This window comes from Gekko japonicus, unplaced genomic scaffold, assembly GCF_001447785.1.
Source record: "Gekko japonicus isolate JY-2015 unplaced genomic scaffold, Gekko_japonicus_V1.1 scaffold1200, whole genome shotgun sequence".
Classification (NCBI taxonomy): domain Eukaryota; kingdom Metazoa; phylum Chordata; class Lepidosauria; order Squamata; family Gekkonidae; genus Gekko; species Gekko japonicus.
In genome coordinates this window covers 519110-535708 of record NW_015165274.1, presented here as the reverse complement: position 1 = coordinate 535708, position 16599 = coordinate 519110, and the positions used below count along the sequence as shown (strand labels likewise).

Here is a 16599-nt window from a genome sequence, read left to right as displayed (position 1 = left end):
CACATGTCTAGGAAATACACAAGTATGGTGTGATGTTGCGGTATGGTATACTGGTTGGAGTATTGGACCAGGATCTGGAAGACCCAAATTTAAATCCCTACTCTGCTATGGAAGCCTGGTAGGTGACCTTGGGTCAGTCACACAGTCTCAGCCTAGCCTACCTCACTGACTTGTTGTAAGCACAAAACGGAGGACATGAGAATGATATATGCTGCTTTGGGTCCCGATAAGGTCAGCTATACATGAAATTAAAACAATTCATATGTGAGATTCATTGTCACAGGATATTGTGATGTTTGCTAGCACCGGTATCAATGGCTAGGTAGGTTCGTCAGTGGCTCTGAGTCATGGTAGATAAGAAACTGTTAAGAAACAGAAGACCTCTGTTTTACCAATTTCTGGAGATGAAGCCTGGCTTCCTGATGCATTTTTGTTTAGCCATGTATACTGTTGAAATGCAGGGATAGTTGCATACAACATAAGAATGCTAATGTTTTTAATTTAGGATGGTAATTCTTTGCCCGAGCTCTTTGGGCTGTCAGTCCCCAAAGAGCAAATACTTAGCAATACTGATTTATAAAAATCAAAAGTAAATATAATTTTAGTTGTGATTTTTAACATACATTGTTTTTGTTAACATAATATCAGAGAGACTTCACATCTGTCCAGCTGCATCCGCTGTGTTTCTCTCACTGCTGTTGCAAATGCAGAGGTATTCACAGTGTTCATGGAAGCTTCCCCCACACACATACACTGTGCTTCCCCACACACCACCAATCTTTTCCAGGTTCTTTTAAAAAGCATTTGCTAAACTGCTATAATATATAATGCTATAGCAATCTAGTATGCACTGATTTTAAAAGACCTCTGGTGGTGGTGGTGGTGTGTGTAGGGTAATGGCAGTTCTGGGGGGGGATGAGGCAAGGAAGATGGTGCCATGTGGGTGGAAAGTTCAAAAATGTGAAACTTCTCATCCATGCAGCCTATAATTGTACTTTGGTGAGGTCTTGCCCAAAGAAATCCTGTCAAATCAGGTTTGGGAAAAATTTCAGCAAAGCAGAGGGAAAGTTGTGAGTGGGACATACATGAATGAATAATGTAATTGTACAGGCACACCTGTTTGGGTGGATCAAAGCAAACATGAGGTGGGGAAGTAACATGGGAAATGGAATTTGCAATGATAGTTCTCAACAAACTTTGTTGCATTGTTACCCAGTCTGTTACCCAGATTAAGTATCCTTCTAGGTGCAGAAAGGCAGCTTGGAATTAAGAGCTGTATATGGTGACTATGTCTTTAAAAGTATGTCACTAAAAGACAAAATATTTAATAGGAGTTTTTTCAGTACTCCCTCAAATTTCCAATTTTCTGTTCCATTCAATTCATTTCAAATCTCCCCTACTTAGCATTGGCAGGAATTTTTTGTTTCAGATTTTTTTAAAATATAAAAAATTTAATTGGGGATGGATTTATGCAGTTACACAAAGAGAATCTTGATATTCAAATCACAGAATTTGATCACCTTCAGTATTGTAATTCGCTTGGCTACAAGGACATTGTATTAGTTAACAGCAATGTCACTGCAGCTTCTCATCTATTTACTACACAGGCATGATGTGACTCTGAGGGTGAGTTCTTGGAGTTCACCGCATGAACACAGGTTGTTTCTTCTGTCCAAAGTCTTGGATATTCTACACTAAACATGATTCAGGCTGCGGCCACACGGGCAGGAAAATGCGGGGGGGAGCGTGGCTGTTTGCCGCGGGGCACAATACCGCGTGGATGTGGGATCAGACGTACTGGCGAGGTCCCGTGGTTAGGGTGGAGGTGCTGATCACACGAGTGTCCGCACCTCCACAAAGAGCATCCGGCCGATGGAAAGGGGATGGAGCCACCGCCTCTGGGAGGACCGTGCACAGCCCACTCCAGGCAGGATCGGTGGGCCACTCACAAGGAGGAGAGGGGAGGGGGGAGGAACCTGCCAGATCCCCCCTCCCTACCAGTAGCCCAGCCGCCCTCCCTCCCTCCCTCCCCGGGTCACGCGGCCCACTCTTCGCCTGGCCGCTGTCGCTCACCCCCATCGCAGCCCCCCGTGGCCCTCCCTCGGCCCCAACGACACTGCATGTCTTTGTGTGCATGCACTGTTGGGCGCTTCCGGAGGCATGGGGGGGGGGACAACCTGGTGGGCGCCGGATGCCATGGGAGTCGGCAGGGATGCGATCAGGCACCCGCTATTGCTGCGCAGTTTCCGGAAACTAGTATCTCGGAGGTACTAGTTTTTTACTGCGCGGCTTCGGCGGGAAGCCTCAGGTGAGCCACGGGAGCTCTACGCTCCCCAGATGTTGTGGTGAGATCGCGCCCGGAAAGTCCGTCTCTCTTCCGTCTATGCAGCGTGGCTAATGCTCTGTGTGACCGCAGCCTCAGAAGAGCAAAGGAGGAAAACCACATTGCTTTTCACATCCTCTTCCCCTAAGATAAATGTGTGACTAGCAATTCACAGCCTCCAAGTTAACATGGGGGAAATCTGTGCAGATTCTCCCCCACCCCACATGTGTTGTAAAATATGCACTTTGAATAAAAGAGATCCCCTGCAGGCTCTTGATTATCGAGAAACATGAATAGCTGAGTAACTGGCTTTCACTAAGCTGCAGCTGGTTCCATGTAAAGCTAATTTAGAAAAGGCACAAAAATTCTAAAACAAATCTAAGCATAAGATTAGATTGTGAACAATTGGATTGCATAAGAGTTCAAAGCCAGAATTTTATCACTTATTTCAGGGTATTTCTGATAAGTAGTATTTATCACCTTTCCACATCAGTACAATTCTTGGACAGTTCTCCTTACAATCAACACTACTTAATGATCAATCAAATCCAAGAGTTTAAAGAACATACCATGTTTAGGACACAGGGGTTCCAGGGCTGGGCATTTTCAAATTTCATCATTGTATGTTCTGCTCAGTTCTAGGAATGGTTTTAAGGGGTTGCCTTTTTTCAGCATCGAGCCCACAAGCATATAGCTTTTGCTTCACACCTGAGATAAGCATGCATGCTCAATACTCTGTTACTTTCCACACAGGCCCTCACAGACCCTCAGTATTTAAAACCAGCACACTTTTACACACACCAAATGCAGGCATATGTAACAGTCTCACCTGATGAATAACATCCTGTTTCTCCATCATCACAAACACAGAGAATAATATATTTGATATTCCTGATGCATCCAATAGTGCAGACTATGTCATTAAGAAGACAATAGGTGTTCTTCATGAAGATGCTCCACTCACTCACTCATAGAACATCCGTTCTTTGCACAGTTTTGGCACACAAAATCATAATTTCATACATAGATCTCCATCTCATACAATGATTTGCTACTAGTGATCTCCTACTCCCACAATTAACACACAGTGCTCTGTCATTTCTTACCAACCAGTGCACACTCAACATGGGCATAAACAAAATTCCTCACATGCAATAATCTGTTGCTATGCAAACTTCTAGCACTCTGGGTATACACAAATACATATTCTATATAAAATTTCCCTCCTAATGCAAAAATATCTTTCTCCCCAGGGTATATTCAATGCAAAACATTGTACACTATCACATGCATAACATTCATATCTCTCTCTCCCCCCCTTTCTTTCTCTCCTACCTCTGTTTATGTTTGTGTTACAAAGAATTCTGTTGACATGCCTGTGATCTCTCTCTCTCTCTCTCTCTCTCTCTCTCTCTCACACACACACACACACACACACACACACACAGAGAGAGAGAGAGAGAGAGAGAGAGAGAGAGAGAGTCTGTAAGATGGTGTTATAACAACACACTTTAATCTCCAAGTTAATGCTACACCTCAGTTCTATTGATCTTCCCATACATACAAAGCATCACCTCTTTCCCCGCTGATGAAAAGGAGATGAAACATTGCAAGGGAGATATGCACAGACTTTCTAGCTCAGAAAGAGACAACCCTGCCCTTACCTCACAATGCCATACATTACCAGGATGTTTCCCAACAGCCCCACCACACATACCACCGAATACAGAGCTGTGATAGCAATAGCTATGACGATCGAACTGGTGTTCTTCATGGCATATGGTCTTGTATCGTTGGAAATAACGAGAGAATTCGAGCTGAAATCTTGCAAGGTGCTGTTGAAGAAGTAGACAGGGTAGGTTTCAGCACTGGGGAGGATGGACAGCTCCATTGCTGTCTGGAGCTCCCAGATGCTACCCTTCGATCGATCGGACCGACTGAGGAAACGGTTTGCAGTTCAGATGCTTACAAGGAGCTGTTCCCTGTAGATGGAGCCGAATGAGGAAAGCGTTCCCTTCGAAATCTGGTCGCTCTCCCTCACAAAGTGCGTTCAAACCAAAACTTGCGGAAGGGGAGACTGGCTACCAGACTGAAGACAGGAGCTCCGAGTGGCATCTGTTGGCCAGGAAGATCTGGCATCTATTCTAGCCTGCCTTCAACAGTCTCATACAGAGCCAATGTCACACTGCTTCCTTCCTCTGCTGATGAGCATTTGAGAGTGGGGGACTGAAGAGGGAGCACTCTGTATGGTTGTGATTTCTTATTTTTAAAAGGGGAGGGGAATTTGTCATTTCCCTGGGTCGCTGGAAACGACATCATGATTGCAGATTTAAAGAGGGGCTGTCATTCTAAACCCTGAAGAATTTGTGTGTGTGGGGAAAAATAATTCTACATATTACTCTCTCTGCTGTCTTCAGAACATTTTCTCCTTGGCTAATGAATTCTAAGGGAAATGATCATGGCTGGTCTCCAGTAATGCAGATACCTATTAGAGATAGTTATCTGTATTTGGAATCAGTTAACAGGATGCAGAAAAGGGTCCCAGTGGGATAATTAGTCAACATCCACAGCAGGCTCCTTTTTAATAGTTACCTGTAGATGTAAAATGCAGAGATTACAGGTGAATGCCACCAAAGATAGCTATTCCTCCAGAAGCTTTTTGCTGGCCAGAGAAATATAGGAAATGAGTAGAACAATTAGCATTGTAACCCACATTCATGGGAATGGAAAACATTTAAAATCTAATAAGTTAATCAAATAAAACATTTCAAAATCTTTTTAAAAAATTGCTCCAGAAAACAGTTACCACCAAGAGATATTTAATGGAATACAATTAGGTAAATCAGGTAATGGAAAATCTCACCATCATTTTCAAAATATTAGTAGACCTGCATGTTTGATTATTTTTAAATGTCATTTATCCATAAAGTATCTCCTTCTAATTAACCTTGTATACAATTGTAGTTGTCTTCCCGCTGCTCCCCTCTTTTTTATTCTCTCCTTTAGGTCTTATTAAAAATGATTTCTGTTTTTCCATTCCTAACAAGTTGCATAACTAAATGCACTTATTTGTATAAGGTGTCTGAGGGATCAGTGCTTATTGGACCGGCTTTAATATTAAACATGAAAAAATAATGAGGTGTCAAGAGCAAAGGAAGACTTTGATTCCTTCTCTTTCATGCCAGAGTCTGCAATACAAGAATAACTTTAAGCTGCCAAATATGCTAGAGGATGAAGGGACAAATACAGGGGGAAATGATCACAGAAGATTTATGCTGCATAGAGAACTGCATCTTGGAGTACAGCACAATGGTATTCAATTGTTTGCTTTTAATTTATTTTGTGCTCCTCATAGAAAAATAATGGGTTCCACAGGGTGACCAACTACATATTGAAAACAATTACATTATGAGTTTACTTGTGCCTCTCTATTGTGATAATAGTGTTCTCTTGTATACACACAAAAAAGTATCCACCCCCTTTGTCTTTCCTTCTAGCTGTAGATTTCTTTACTTAAGCATTGTAACATAAAGTGCTATGCTTTGCCACAAGGGATTCCAAAGAGTTGATCAGAAATGATCGATCTCTCTCTCACACACATGCACGTGCACACACACACAGATATACACACAGACCCCTTGCCTGCTTCTCATAATATATTCTGAAAGAAAGGTTTATACAGTAGATGAGGCAATGGAAGGACGGGCCAAACAAAGACTCCTTCTCATTGGAATGTTCAGGAAAATGAAAAACAAAATGAATGAAAGCTTTCTTTTTAATGCAAGAATTAGTACTCCCTAATTTTTGAAAGTCTTGTTTACTTCATTTATACCCTGCCTTTCTCCCCAATGTGGACCCAAAACAGCTTACATCATTTTCACCTTCATTTTATCCTCACAAGAACCCTGTGAGATAGAACAAAGTTTGAGTCCAGTGGCAGCTTTAAGACAAAGAAAGTGTTATTCAAGGTATAAGCTTCCGTGTGCAAGCACTCTTCTTCAGATACAGTGAAACAGAATTTCCTCAACCATTACATATAGAAAGGGGGGGTGTTAGTTGCCAGGAAGGACAGAGACAGAAATGGAGATTACAGTCCATACATAAAGGTAGAGGGTCAGCAGTAAATTATCATACAGCATAATGATTTTAACAGTTTAACAGATTCAAGGATCAAACATGGATAATAAGCTTAGATTATATGGTTACCATTTGTTTGAGTTCAATTCTGCGGGTGGGAACAGTGAAGGAAATAAATATGTCAAAATTGGACATTGATGTATCCTTAACTGTGGAATGCTGAGAGTAATTAATTGAGACCCTGCCATCCGTCTCCTCTCAAGCATGGAGGCGACTTTACAGCATCTTCTTCTTTGAAGTGAGGTGATTGGCTATGCAGATTTATCTCCCCTGTCCAATTTCCCTGTCCATTCCAATGTCTACTATTCATTACATTACATTACAATCTACTATTCTAATCTATATGAGATAGTTTAGGCTTAGAGCATGTGACTGGTCCTCACAACACCCTAATCTCTCACACTAACCACTGCACCACATAGTCTGTCTTGGTTTCCCTTGCTCTCTGAATCCCTCTAGCCTGCTACCCCTCTCCTAGAATATTAACCGTTTCTGCTGGAATGTGGATATTTGTGCATTTCTCCTGCCAAACAGCCACTGGATTTCTATAATCCTCAAACTGTACACTTCCTCTTACAGGCTCTTTCCATACCTGAGTTGAAATGCGGGGAAAATACAATGTAGTTAAGTTTTTTCTGATTATTTCTTTTCAGAGTTTCAGGGATAGTGTGTGTGTGTGTGTGTGTGTGTGTGTGAGAGAGAGAGATTGTGTGTGTGTGTGTGTGTGTGTGTGTGTGTGAGAGAGAGAGAGAGAGAGAGAGAGAGAGAGAGAGAGAGAGAGAGAGAGAGACACTATAAAACTGGCATTCCTTGCTCTGTGCCATTTGAAAATTTGCTACCCTTGGGTTGGATAATTTCCACCAACTCCCTCAACCCTTGCCTCTCATGCTATTCTTGAGGGTCCCCCTCCCAGTGTCAGGAGTTGGGGGTATCAGGAGTCCCCCTCCTGGTATCAGGAGTTTGGGGCGATAATTTGGCTGCTGTTGGGAGATGGAGCAAAGTTCTGTTCCATTGACAGAAGTGGCTTATATGAGTGGATAGTTCATCTGTCGGGAGGGCGCTCTCAACCTCCTCCCGCCTATGCAGGAAGTTACCCCCATTGCTCAAGGGAAGACAGGGAAAACGGACCCCGACCTTTCCCCGGAGGTTCGGGAGTACTGGCCAATAAACCCCAAAGGGGAGATGGGGCCTCAAAAGGGGGACAGCGGGGACGCGGGGGTGATTGGGCCCGGCGACAATATTGTGACAGAGAGAGAGAAGGGTGGGAAATCAAGAGGTTCTGAGAGTTCGAAGGAGAAACCAGTCTGTTGGTGGAGTCACTTTAAGAGTTGGGTGGTGGGTTCACGCTGTGATGTAAATGAAGCAAATAAAATGGCCATCAGGTGTACCCAGGGAGGAGGAGAGTGTGGAAGCTGCGAGAGAGACAGAGAGGAGTGAAGTAACTCGTACTCGTCTAGTAGCCCACACAGCTGAAAGAGAGTCGGGGTAAACTTTCAAACGGCAACTCTGAGGTAAACCCGGCCAAAGAGCTTCCTGACTATCACACTGGAGCTAAACCACGACCCAAATCTCCCTCCAAGGCAGTGGGAGGCTGACATCATCTGGATCCAGTTCAGTTTATTCAAGTTTAACAGCCTATACACAAGCATTTTGTGAAAGAAGGTAAGCTGAAGGTTATCGATGTTGTTCTATTGGGCCCAGGAACCAGATCTGGGAACCATACAACATGTACGGTATCACAAGAGCCTTGTATGCCTTCAGGACTGCTGGCACGTATTGAGCTCCTTGGATAAAGAAGAACTTCCTTAAAGCCAGCAGAGCGAAGCTGATTTTCTGCTTGAGATATTGAACATGCTTGGACCAAGATAAATTTGACTGGAACACAATCCCTAGGTATCTAAATGTGTTGACCTGTTGTAATTTGTGGGCACTCCATGAAATTGCTGAGCGGTCAGGTTGGAACGGATAAAAGGAAGTACTTCTTCACCCAAAGAGTGATTAACACATGGAATTCACTGCCACAGGAAGTGGTGGCGGCTACAAGCATGGACGGCTTCAAGAGGGAATTAGATAAGCATATGGAGCAGAGGTCCATCAGTGGCTATTAGCCACAAGGTATAGATAGGGGCTCTGGGGCAAGTGATGCTCTGTCTTCTTGGTGCTTGGGAGGTCAACAGTGGGAGGGCTTCTAATGTCCTGGCCCCACTGGTGGACCTCCTGATGGCACCTGGTATTTCTGGCCACTGTGTGATACAGAGGGTCAGACTGGATGGGCCTTGGCCTGATCCAACATTGGCGTCTCTTATGTTCTAATTTGTAGGCACCACTTTTCCATCTTTTGTTTGTTTTGTTGACTTTGTAAACACCATGATCTTGGATTTGTCTTTGTTTATCTCCAAAAGTTCACTATTGCAATAGGCAATGAATGCTTTATAGCGTGCTTTAGACCAACCTGAGTTCTGGAGAGCAAGACAAGGTCATCAGCATATAGCTAGGTGGGTACTGGGCCATTTCCCAGACATGGTGTGTGGGTGGAGATGTCTTGCAAGCCTGGAACAAACGCAGGTCGAATAGATGAGCTGCAAGGACACAGCCCTGGCAGATGCCTCTTTGGACGGGTATGTGATTTGATATAGATCCTGATGTGCTTAATTTAACACACAAAGAATTTTTGGAGTAGAGGTTCATTATTCGTTTTAACAATCTCCTGGGTAGACACACAGAATCTTGTTCCACAGCTGTGCGTGGGACACAGAATTCTTAAAGTGCTTTCCCCAGGTAATTGATAATATGGGAGTTGCAGTGTTGTTCTGTGGTTTCAATATTGGAGTAATTAAATGCCAGAGAGACATACTGGGTCTCCCTTTGGCAGCTGCAATTATCTTGTCCCATAATGATTTCATAGACTGGCACTTTTTCTTCTTCAGCATGACTTTATATTCCCTTCTGGCTTATAGCAATGAACAGCTTGTGATTGTTGTATCGCTATGTCTAAGTTTATAATTTTGTTTAACTTGATTTTTGGCCTTCCTGCACTCCTTGTCAAACCAGCTCTTTGTGTGATGGTAAAACTTGTTTGATTTCCCCTTTTCATTCCTGCTTGGCAGCTGCAATTATCTTGTCCCATAATGATTTCATAGACTGGCACTTTTTCTTCTTCAGCATGACTTTATATTCCCTTCTGGCTTATAGCAATGAACAGCTTGTGATTGTTGTATCGCTATGTCTAAGTTTATAATTTTGTTTAACTTGATTTTTGGCCTTCCTGCACTCCTTGTCAAACCAGCTCTTTGTGTGATGGTAAAACTTGTTTGATTTCCCCTTTTCATTACTGCTGTTTAGTAGAACTGGATCAAACAGTTTGATAAGCAATACCATGGTTTCCAATACTGAGTGACAATCTTGTTCCATCAGAAGCTTCTTCTTCAGATTTTGTGCTTCAATAGTGAGGAGCACTTTTATAGCAGCTTCAGCCAATCTTTTGGACCATCTTCATTTAGATGGTGATACTTTGGGTCCGGTTTGGCCAGGACTCAAATCTGCTGTGGTCTCAATCAATATTTTGATTGTACAGCTGAGGCAATGATAGCTTCTAGATTGCCCCCCTTCTTCACAGCCACCAACTCTGTCTTAATAGCAGTTGTAATATCTACCAACACACATGATACATAATCCTTCCCTTGAGAGCTTGGAAATTGTGCCTTATCTGTTTGATTACTAATTGTACTGGAATGGATTTTAATTGATATTGTATTTGTTGTTTTAACTCTTGTTGTTACCCACCCTGAGCCCTGCTGTGCAGGGGAGGTTGGGCTAGAAATCAAATGTATAAATAAATAAAATTAATGCAGCTCCCTGAATCTGCTGGCATGGTTAGGCCTCAGATACCTCATGGAGTCTGTACCTGCTAAGCCTGGCACAGCTCCTGGGCTCTGCCTGCAGCTGGCACTGAACCCAGAAGCTCCTGGCTTCTCTCTTTCTCCCTCCCCAGAGTTATAGGCTGGTGAGGAAAGGGAACTATGGTTCCCTTTCGTGGTACATGACATTATCGGCATCATCAGTTCTGTCTCTCCTGCTAACAGCCCTTCTGCCAATGGCTCCTGCAGATGCTACTGAAGAGCAGCAGAGCTGGGAAAGGGGGCATTTCTGCACAGGTGCCGAGAGGAGCTTCATTTGTAGGGGGGGGGGGTTAAAAAAATAAATTTTTGGTAAGTCAGATTTTTCTGCAAACCTGGGGATTGCATGAAAGATCACTGGATGACCAGGAAATTCGCAAAAGAACATAGGCAAGATAGAAATGGGCTTTTTTGACCGTGAACAAACATGAAAAGGAAAAATAACCATATGTATATATCTCTGTGGAAAATATATTAAGATCAGATTATATGATAACCAATATACCATATTTAGATCATTATAGGAACAGCAAGCCAGCTGAGGCACTGAAGTGAGACCCACTCTGCGACAGATGCTAAACCAAAAAAAAAAAATCATCTCAGGTCCAAATGCCATGTAATTAACAGGATAAGCCTCTGCAGGAATGAATTCCAAAGCATGATTGTGAAAAAGATCTGATACTCTACACCAGTCCCTAGGTACATCAACAATGAGCTCATCCAAAGACAGAATTAAGCATGAGATTTGGAACCAGCAAAGCAACATATTTTTGTAACAAAGCAGAAGCACAGAACACAGTAGTAGCAAACTAAGCTTTTGATCTACTGGTCAGTGTTGGATATGTATGTATTTACAAGGTCTGACAATCCAGTCATTATAGGGTTAACTTGTTTACCTAGTATTGCTATTGTTTAGACTGACCTGGAAGGGATACCTGGCACTGAGCCAATGGGGAATTAGTCCGGGAAAAGTAGCTTCTACTGTGATACAGTTTGGTTGTTTGTTTTCAGGTGACTTCCTTTCTAGGGGTCGAGAAGAAGGACAGATTCTCCATTATCTCTGTGTTAGTGTGTGACTATGTTTTGAGAAGTAAGCAGTAGAAAATGTAGCTGTTAGATGTTCTGTTATTTTGTAGGTTCCCTGTATACCTTTTACCCTTAGAAATAAAGGTTTTTAAAAGCAAAGAAATCTCTTCTTTCCAATAAAGCAAAATCCATTGATACTCTGAGTAATTTAAATACTTTTGACCAATTTTATAACAGTCAGAACCAGTGTTCCCTCTAAGCTGAGTTAGTTTGAGCTAGCTCACAGTTTTTTAGCCTCTGACTCATACATTTTTGTCTTGGCTCAGGAAGGATGGCTCCAGAGCAAACTAATTTATGCAGTAGCCAAATCACCTGCTCACAACTATAATGCCAGTAGTTCATAAAGTAGAATTTTTGCTCACAGGACTCCACAGCTTAGAGGGAGCATTGGTCAGAACATTGGGAATGGCTGCCAGGGGGAGTATTTGCAGGACTCGGTAACCAATAAGGACATAAGGATTGTGGTCACACGTGCCAGTTGAAGCAGAGGGGAAGCGAGGCGATTTCCTCCAGAGGAATTTGACATGCAGTTGTGAGACCACATCTTTCTTTGTAGTTGCAGGCGCAGCCCATGACTGTGTGATCAGATGCAACTGCGGGTGAGTTGGGTCCCCCCCCATTTGTTTCCCATGCACATAAACAAGGAATCACACCTCCGCACTGAGGGCCCCCATGGAGTATGCGATGGTGTGCATACTGTGAAGGGGAGGGAAATGGCACCAAACTGGGATGGCCTGATCAGACCATCCCGATGGTTTGAGAGCATGCTTGAGTGATCAGACGATGGAAAGTCCATCTGTGGCGCATCAGAACCCGTTTACTACCAGACTTTCCGCAGTGTCTTTTAACTCTGCTTCTGCAGCAAAGCAGCATGGGTTGCCAACAACTGCGAGACACTTCTCAGATGTTGCTGTCTGAGCGCTCCCTTTAGATCCATCAGGGACATGTGATTGCAGCCAAGAAGAGCCCTGCTGGATCAGACCAGTGGTCCATGTAGTCCAGCATCCTGTCTCACACAGTAGCCAACCAGTTCCTCTGGAAAGCCAACAACCCTGTAGAGGATGAGGCCTTTCCCTGGTCTTGCCTCCTGGCTCTGGGATTCAGAAATTGACTGCCTCTGAACATGGAGTTTCCCTTTCGTCACCATGACTAGTAGCCAGTGATAGACCTAATTCCCATTTAAAGCTGCTTATTCCTGTGGCCATCACTACCTTCTCTGGCAGCAGATTCTGTATTTTAATCACTCCTTGTATAAAGAAGTATTTCATTTTTGTCTGCCCTGAATCTACTGTCCAACAGCTTCACTGGATGCCCTCAAGTTCTTGTATTTTGGGAGAAGGAGAATTTTTTTGTCACCTCTCTCCACTAGGAGTGTACACAAAAAAATGGTATTTGGGGGGTTCTGGTATCCCAAACCTGAAAAATATTGGTATATACCAATGTTCCCAAATTGGGATTAGGGAAATAATCAGTATTGGGATTAGGAAAATAATCAGTATTGTCTAATTTATTTTGCTCCATACCTTCCCTTCTCTTCCCTACCTGAGTTGCACTGCAGTGGTGCCATGCCTTGGCGAGTGAAGGAAAGGCATTTAAAGAGACCACAGTCTTTTTAAATAGCTTCCCTTCACTCATCAATGCATGCCACCACTGTGCTGCAATTCAAGGAGGGGAGGGAAGGTATTTAACTTTAAATGCCTTACCTTCACTCCCTGTGTTGTGCTGCAGCAATGACACACCTCTGCACATGAAGGTATTTAAAGCATCCACAGTCTCTTTATTTTTTTTTGAATATATTTTTATTGGTTTTTACCATTATACATCTAAATTTTACATACACACAAAGTAGGTAACAAGGATACAACAAAGATTACTAAACATCACTTTCTTTCCCAACAACACAGAAAAGCCCTACCCTTTGCTTAGCTTGCAAAGAAGAGAAAAATATTCTCTTATCGTTATTTACACTCCTATCCTATCTGTATTGGAGATTACTTCAACTACCTTTAGCACTTTTTATTAAAGCTTCCAATCATACCAGTGATGTGTAACATTATTCTAGCTTCTCAAGCAATTTACTATCTTTATTCAATTCCAAACCCTCCCATTTGCATCCTGTTGGTTTTTTTAATATATACATACATAGAGATACCATAAAAAGAAACACCATCTTTTTGCATAATTTTTTCGTATTTTCCTATTTCCCATATACCCTTTAAATATATTTACCATTTTATTAGTATTTAAATACCACATTTTCCATTCAACTCTGATTTTACTTTACCAGCATACACACTACCATCTTTTGGCAATAAACATCTCCTTCCTAACATAAGCACCGACCTTCTGACATTTCTCTTCACAACCTTTCCTTTTACATCACCCTCCTTTATTTTCCAATTTTCTTTTAACATTTTCCTACAGAGGTTTACCAGTTTTTTAGTATATGACTGTTAGTTCTTTGGACTATTAACTCTCTCTTTCAAAACTATACCGAGGCTTTACATTCCTTTAACTCTCTTTAAATTAGTTCAAAATTCATTATCATATACCCCTAAATCATATTGATACCCCATTTTATTAAATTTCCCTTTTAATCAACCAACTTATTCATACTACTACTTCCAAATTCATTAACAAACACCTATCATTCGTATAATTTGATCTCCCCATTCCTAAATTTATAATTTAATCATCACTCTCACTCTTCCAGTCATACATTATAAAATTAATCTTTTCCACCTTCCATTTCCATCTCCTCCTAATTGGTTATCTATCACCTATCATTCAAAATACATTACTATTTACCCCCGAGTCTTATTAATACCCCAATTAGTTAATTTTCCCATATCAATCAACCCATACATTCATACTCCTTCCAAATTCATTAGTTATCAACAAACATTCATTTAAATTTAATCTTCCCATTAATAAATTAATGATTTAATATTCACTCTCATTCATTCAATCATATTACTGACAATGTATATAACTTTAACCAGCTAACATCATTACACATGAAATAGGAACATTTAAAGTGATTTTTGGGACTTTTTCCCCAAGTACTCCTACATTTAATCTTCACACTCATTCTTCCAATCAGACCTTATAAAATTACTAACAATATATGCAATCAATACTGAAAGGCAAATTTATCCAACTAACACCATTACCAATGAAAATACATTTTTAAAGGTGATTTCTTTACAGGGTCTTTTTTCCAAGTAATCCTACATCTGGCAAACACCAATCTTTCTATTTTTTTATACAGTTTGTTTTTCTCTTTCCGCCTCAGTCTTCTGTTCTTCTGTCTCAATCCTTCTACTTGTCTACGATCTTTGCACATCCTTTGAACTCCTAGTCTTTCTGTTCTATATCTCCATCTTTCCTCTTTCCAAAATTTACAACCTTCTTTCCTTTTCCTCTGCCACTTTCTGTCTCTTTCAATCCTTCCCTCTCTCTTGCTTCCTGTTTTTTGTCTCTGTTTCTTCCCTTTTAACAGTTCTTTGAACAGTCTATTTGTACCTCTGACCACTTTGTTATTTATTCTCTCTTTTTTTTCTCCATAGACTATGCCGTTTATAATTTGTACTTTTTCTGGTTGTTCTACTATAACAGTGTCCCCTTCCTCCTTTTGGTCTTTCTCGAGAGTCTCTTTGGGCAAATTTTGTCCCTGGTTTCTCCTTTTCCTTTCTCCTTTTCCATTCTCCTTTCTCCTTTTCCATTCTCCGTACTTCGTAATTTCCCCAGTATTTCTTTACATGCCTCCTCACAGCCTCTCTGGACAGCCTCTTGAATTGTTTCTTTTAGGGCTTTCAGAAAATCTTCCATCTTTATTTAACAGTCTATGCCCCCCCTTTTTTTCTCCTCTGCCGGTAATCCCAACCAACACGATGTAGTGTAGCTCCTCTTCCCCCCCGGGGTAATAGAAAAAACTCACAGTCTTGTCCGTTTCTTTTCCCGGCCGCTCTTTTCTTCCACGAAGGACATAATTCTTTTTTTTTGGGGGGGGGAACTTCTCTTTACTCTTTCCAGCTTCTTTTCTGTGCTCCTGTATTATTGCCAAATGTTACCAATTATAATCCTTTTATATGCTTAGATAAAAAACAGCGGATGGTCGCGTCTAGTAGAACATGGCTGGCGGCCATGTTCCTCCTTCCAATCGCTTTGGCGTCGGGGCTGTACTGGACACCCCCCGCTCTGCCGAGAATGGGAGGGGCCAGAAAAAACACCCCTTGCTCCAGCTCCCACCGCCGGGGTGCTGGTCGAGCGCCCCTGACAAGCAGGGGGCTCGAACAAAGCGAAAGTGGTTCGGGTGGGGACAGAGCTCACAACGCTCCCACCTGCCCGTCAATGCGCCGTACCAAAACTCTACATTCCCATCCACAGTCTCTTTAAATACCTTACCTTCACTAACCGCGGTGTGCTGCCACCAGGGTGTGACTTGGGGAGGGAAGGGAAGGTATTTAAACATAACTTCCCTTCCATCCCTGAGTCACACCACAGCAGCAACATGCCTCAGCGAGTGAAGAGAAGGCTTTAAATGCCTTCCCTTCACTCACTGATGTGTGACATCATCGCAGTGCAACTCGGGAAGGGAAGGCATGCGTGTGGCTTGGCTTTACAAAAGCCATTTAAAGGGAACTTTCCCTTTAAATGGCTTTTGCAAAGTCTAAGTGCATGCAAGGAACCCAAGGTGGATTAACTCGTGCTATTTTGGCAAGTGAAGCTGAGCCTGAATAAAAGCCAAATTATATCAGTTTTTATTCAAGCTCAGCTAGATCGGTAACTATATTAAAAAATCTGATTCGGCTGAATAAATCCCTGAAAAATATCAATAAGGTATTTTGGGGGTATTTATTTGACTTGGTATATACCAAGTGCACACCCTACTCTCCACCTTGGCATAATTTTATAAACCTCTATCATGTCTCCCCTTAGTCATCTTTTTTCTAAACTGAAATGTCCCAGACTCTTCAGGTTTTCCTCATACAGAAGGGGCTCTAACCCCTCAATCACCTTGGTTGCCCTCTTCTGTACTTATTCAAGCTCTGTGATGTCCTTTTTGTGATACAGTGACCAGAATTGTGCACATTATTCCAAATGAGGCTGCACCATACAGGGGTATTATAATACTAGCTGTTTTTATTTTCAATC

General features: G+C 42.1%; 1 protein-coding gene across 1 annotated transcript in view; it reads right to left on the bottom strand.

The window, feature by feature from the left end:
* The window catches only part of LOC107109578 (delta-type opioid receptor-like), a 51421-nt gene extending 47207 nt beyond the window's left edge, over positions 1-4214 (bottom strand). The window contains exon 1 of the mRNA XM_015410242.1: positions 3988-4214. Coding sequence (XP_015265728.1) covers positions 3988-4214 — 227 coding nt within the window. The remainder of the gene's footprint in view (positions 1-3987) is intronic.
* Between the last annotated feature and the right edge of the window lie 12385 nt (positions 4215-16599).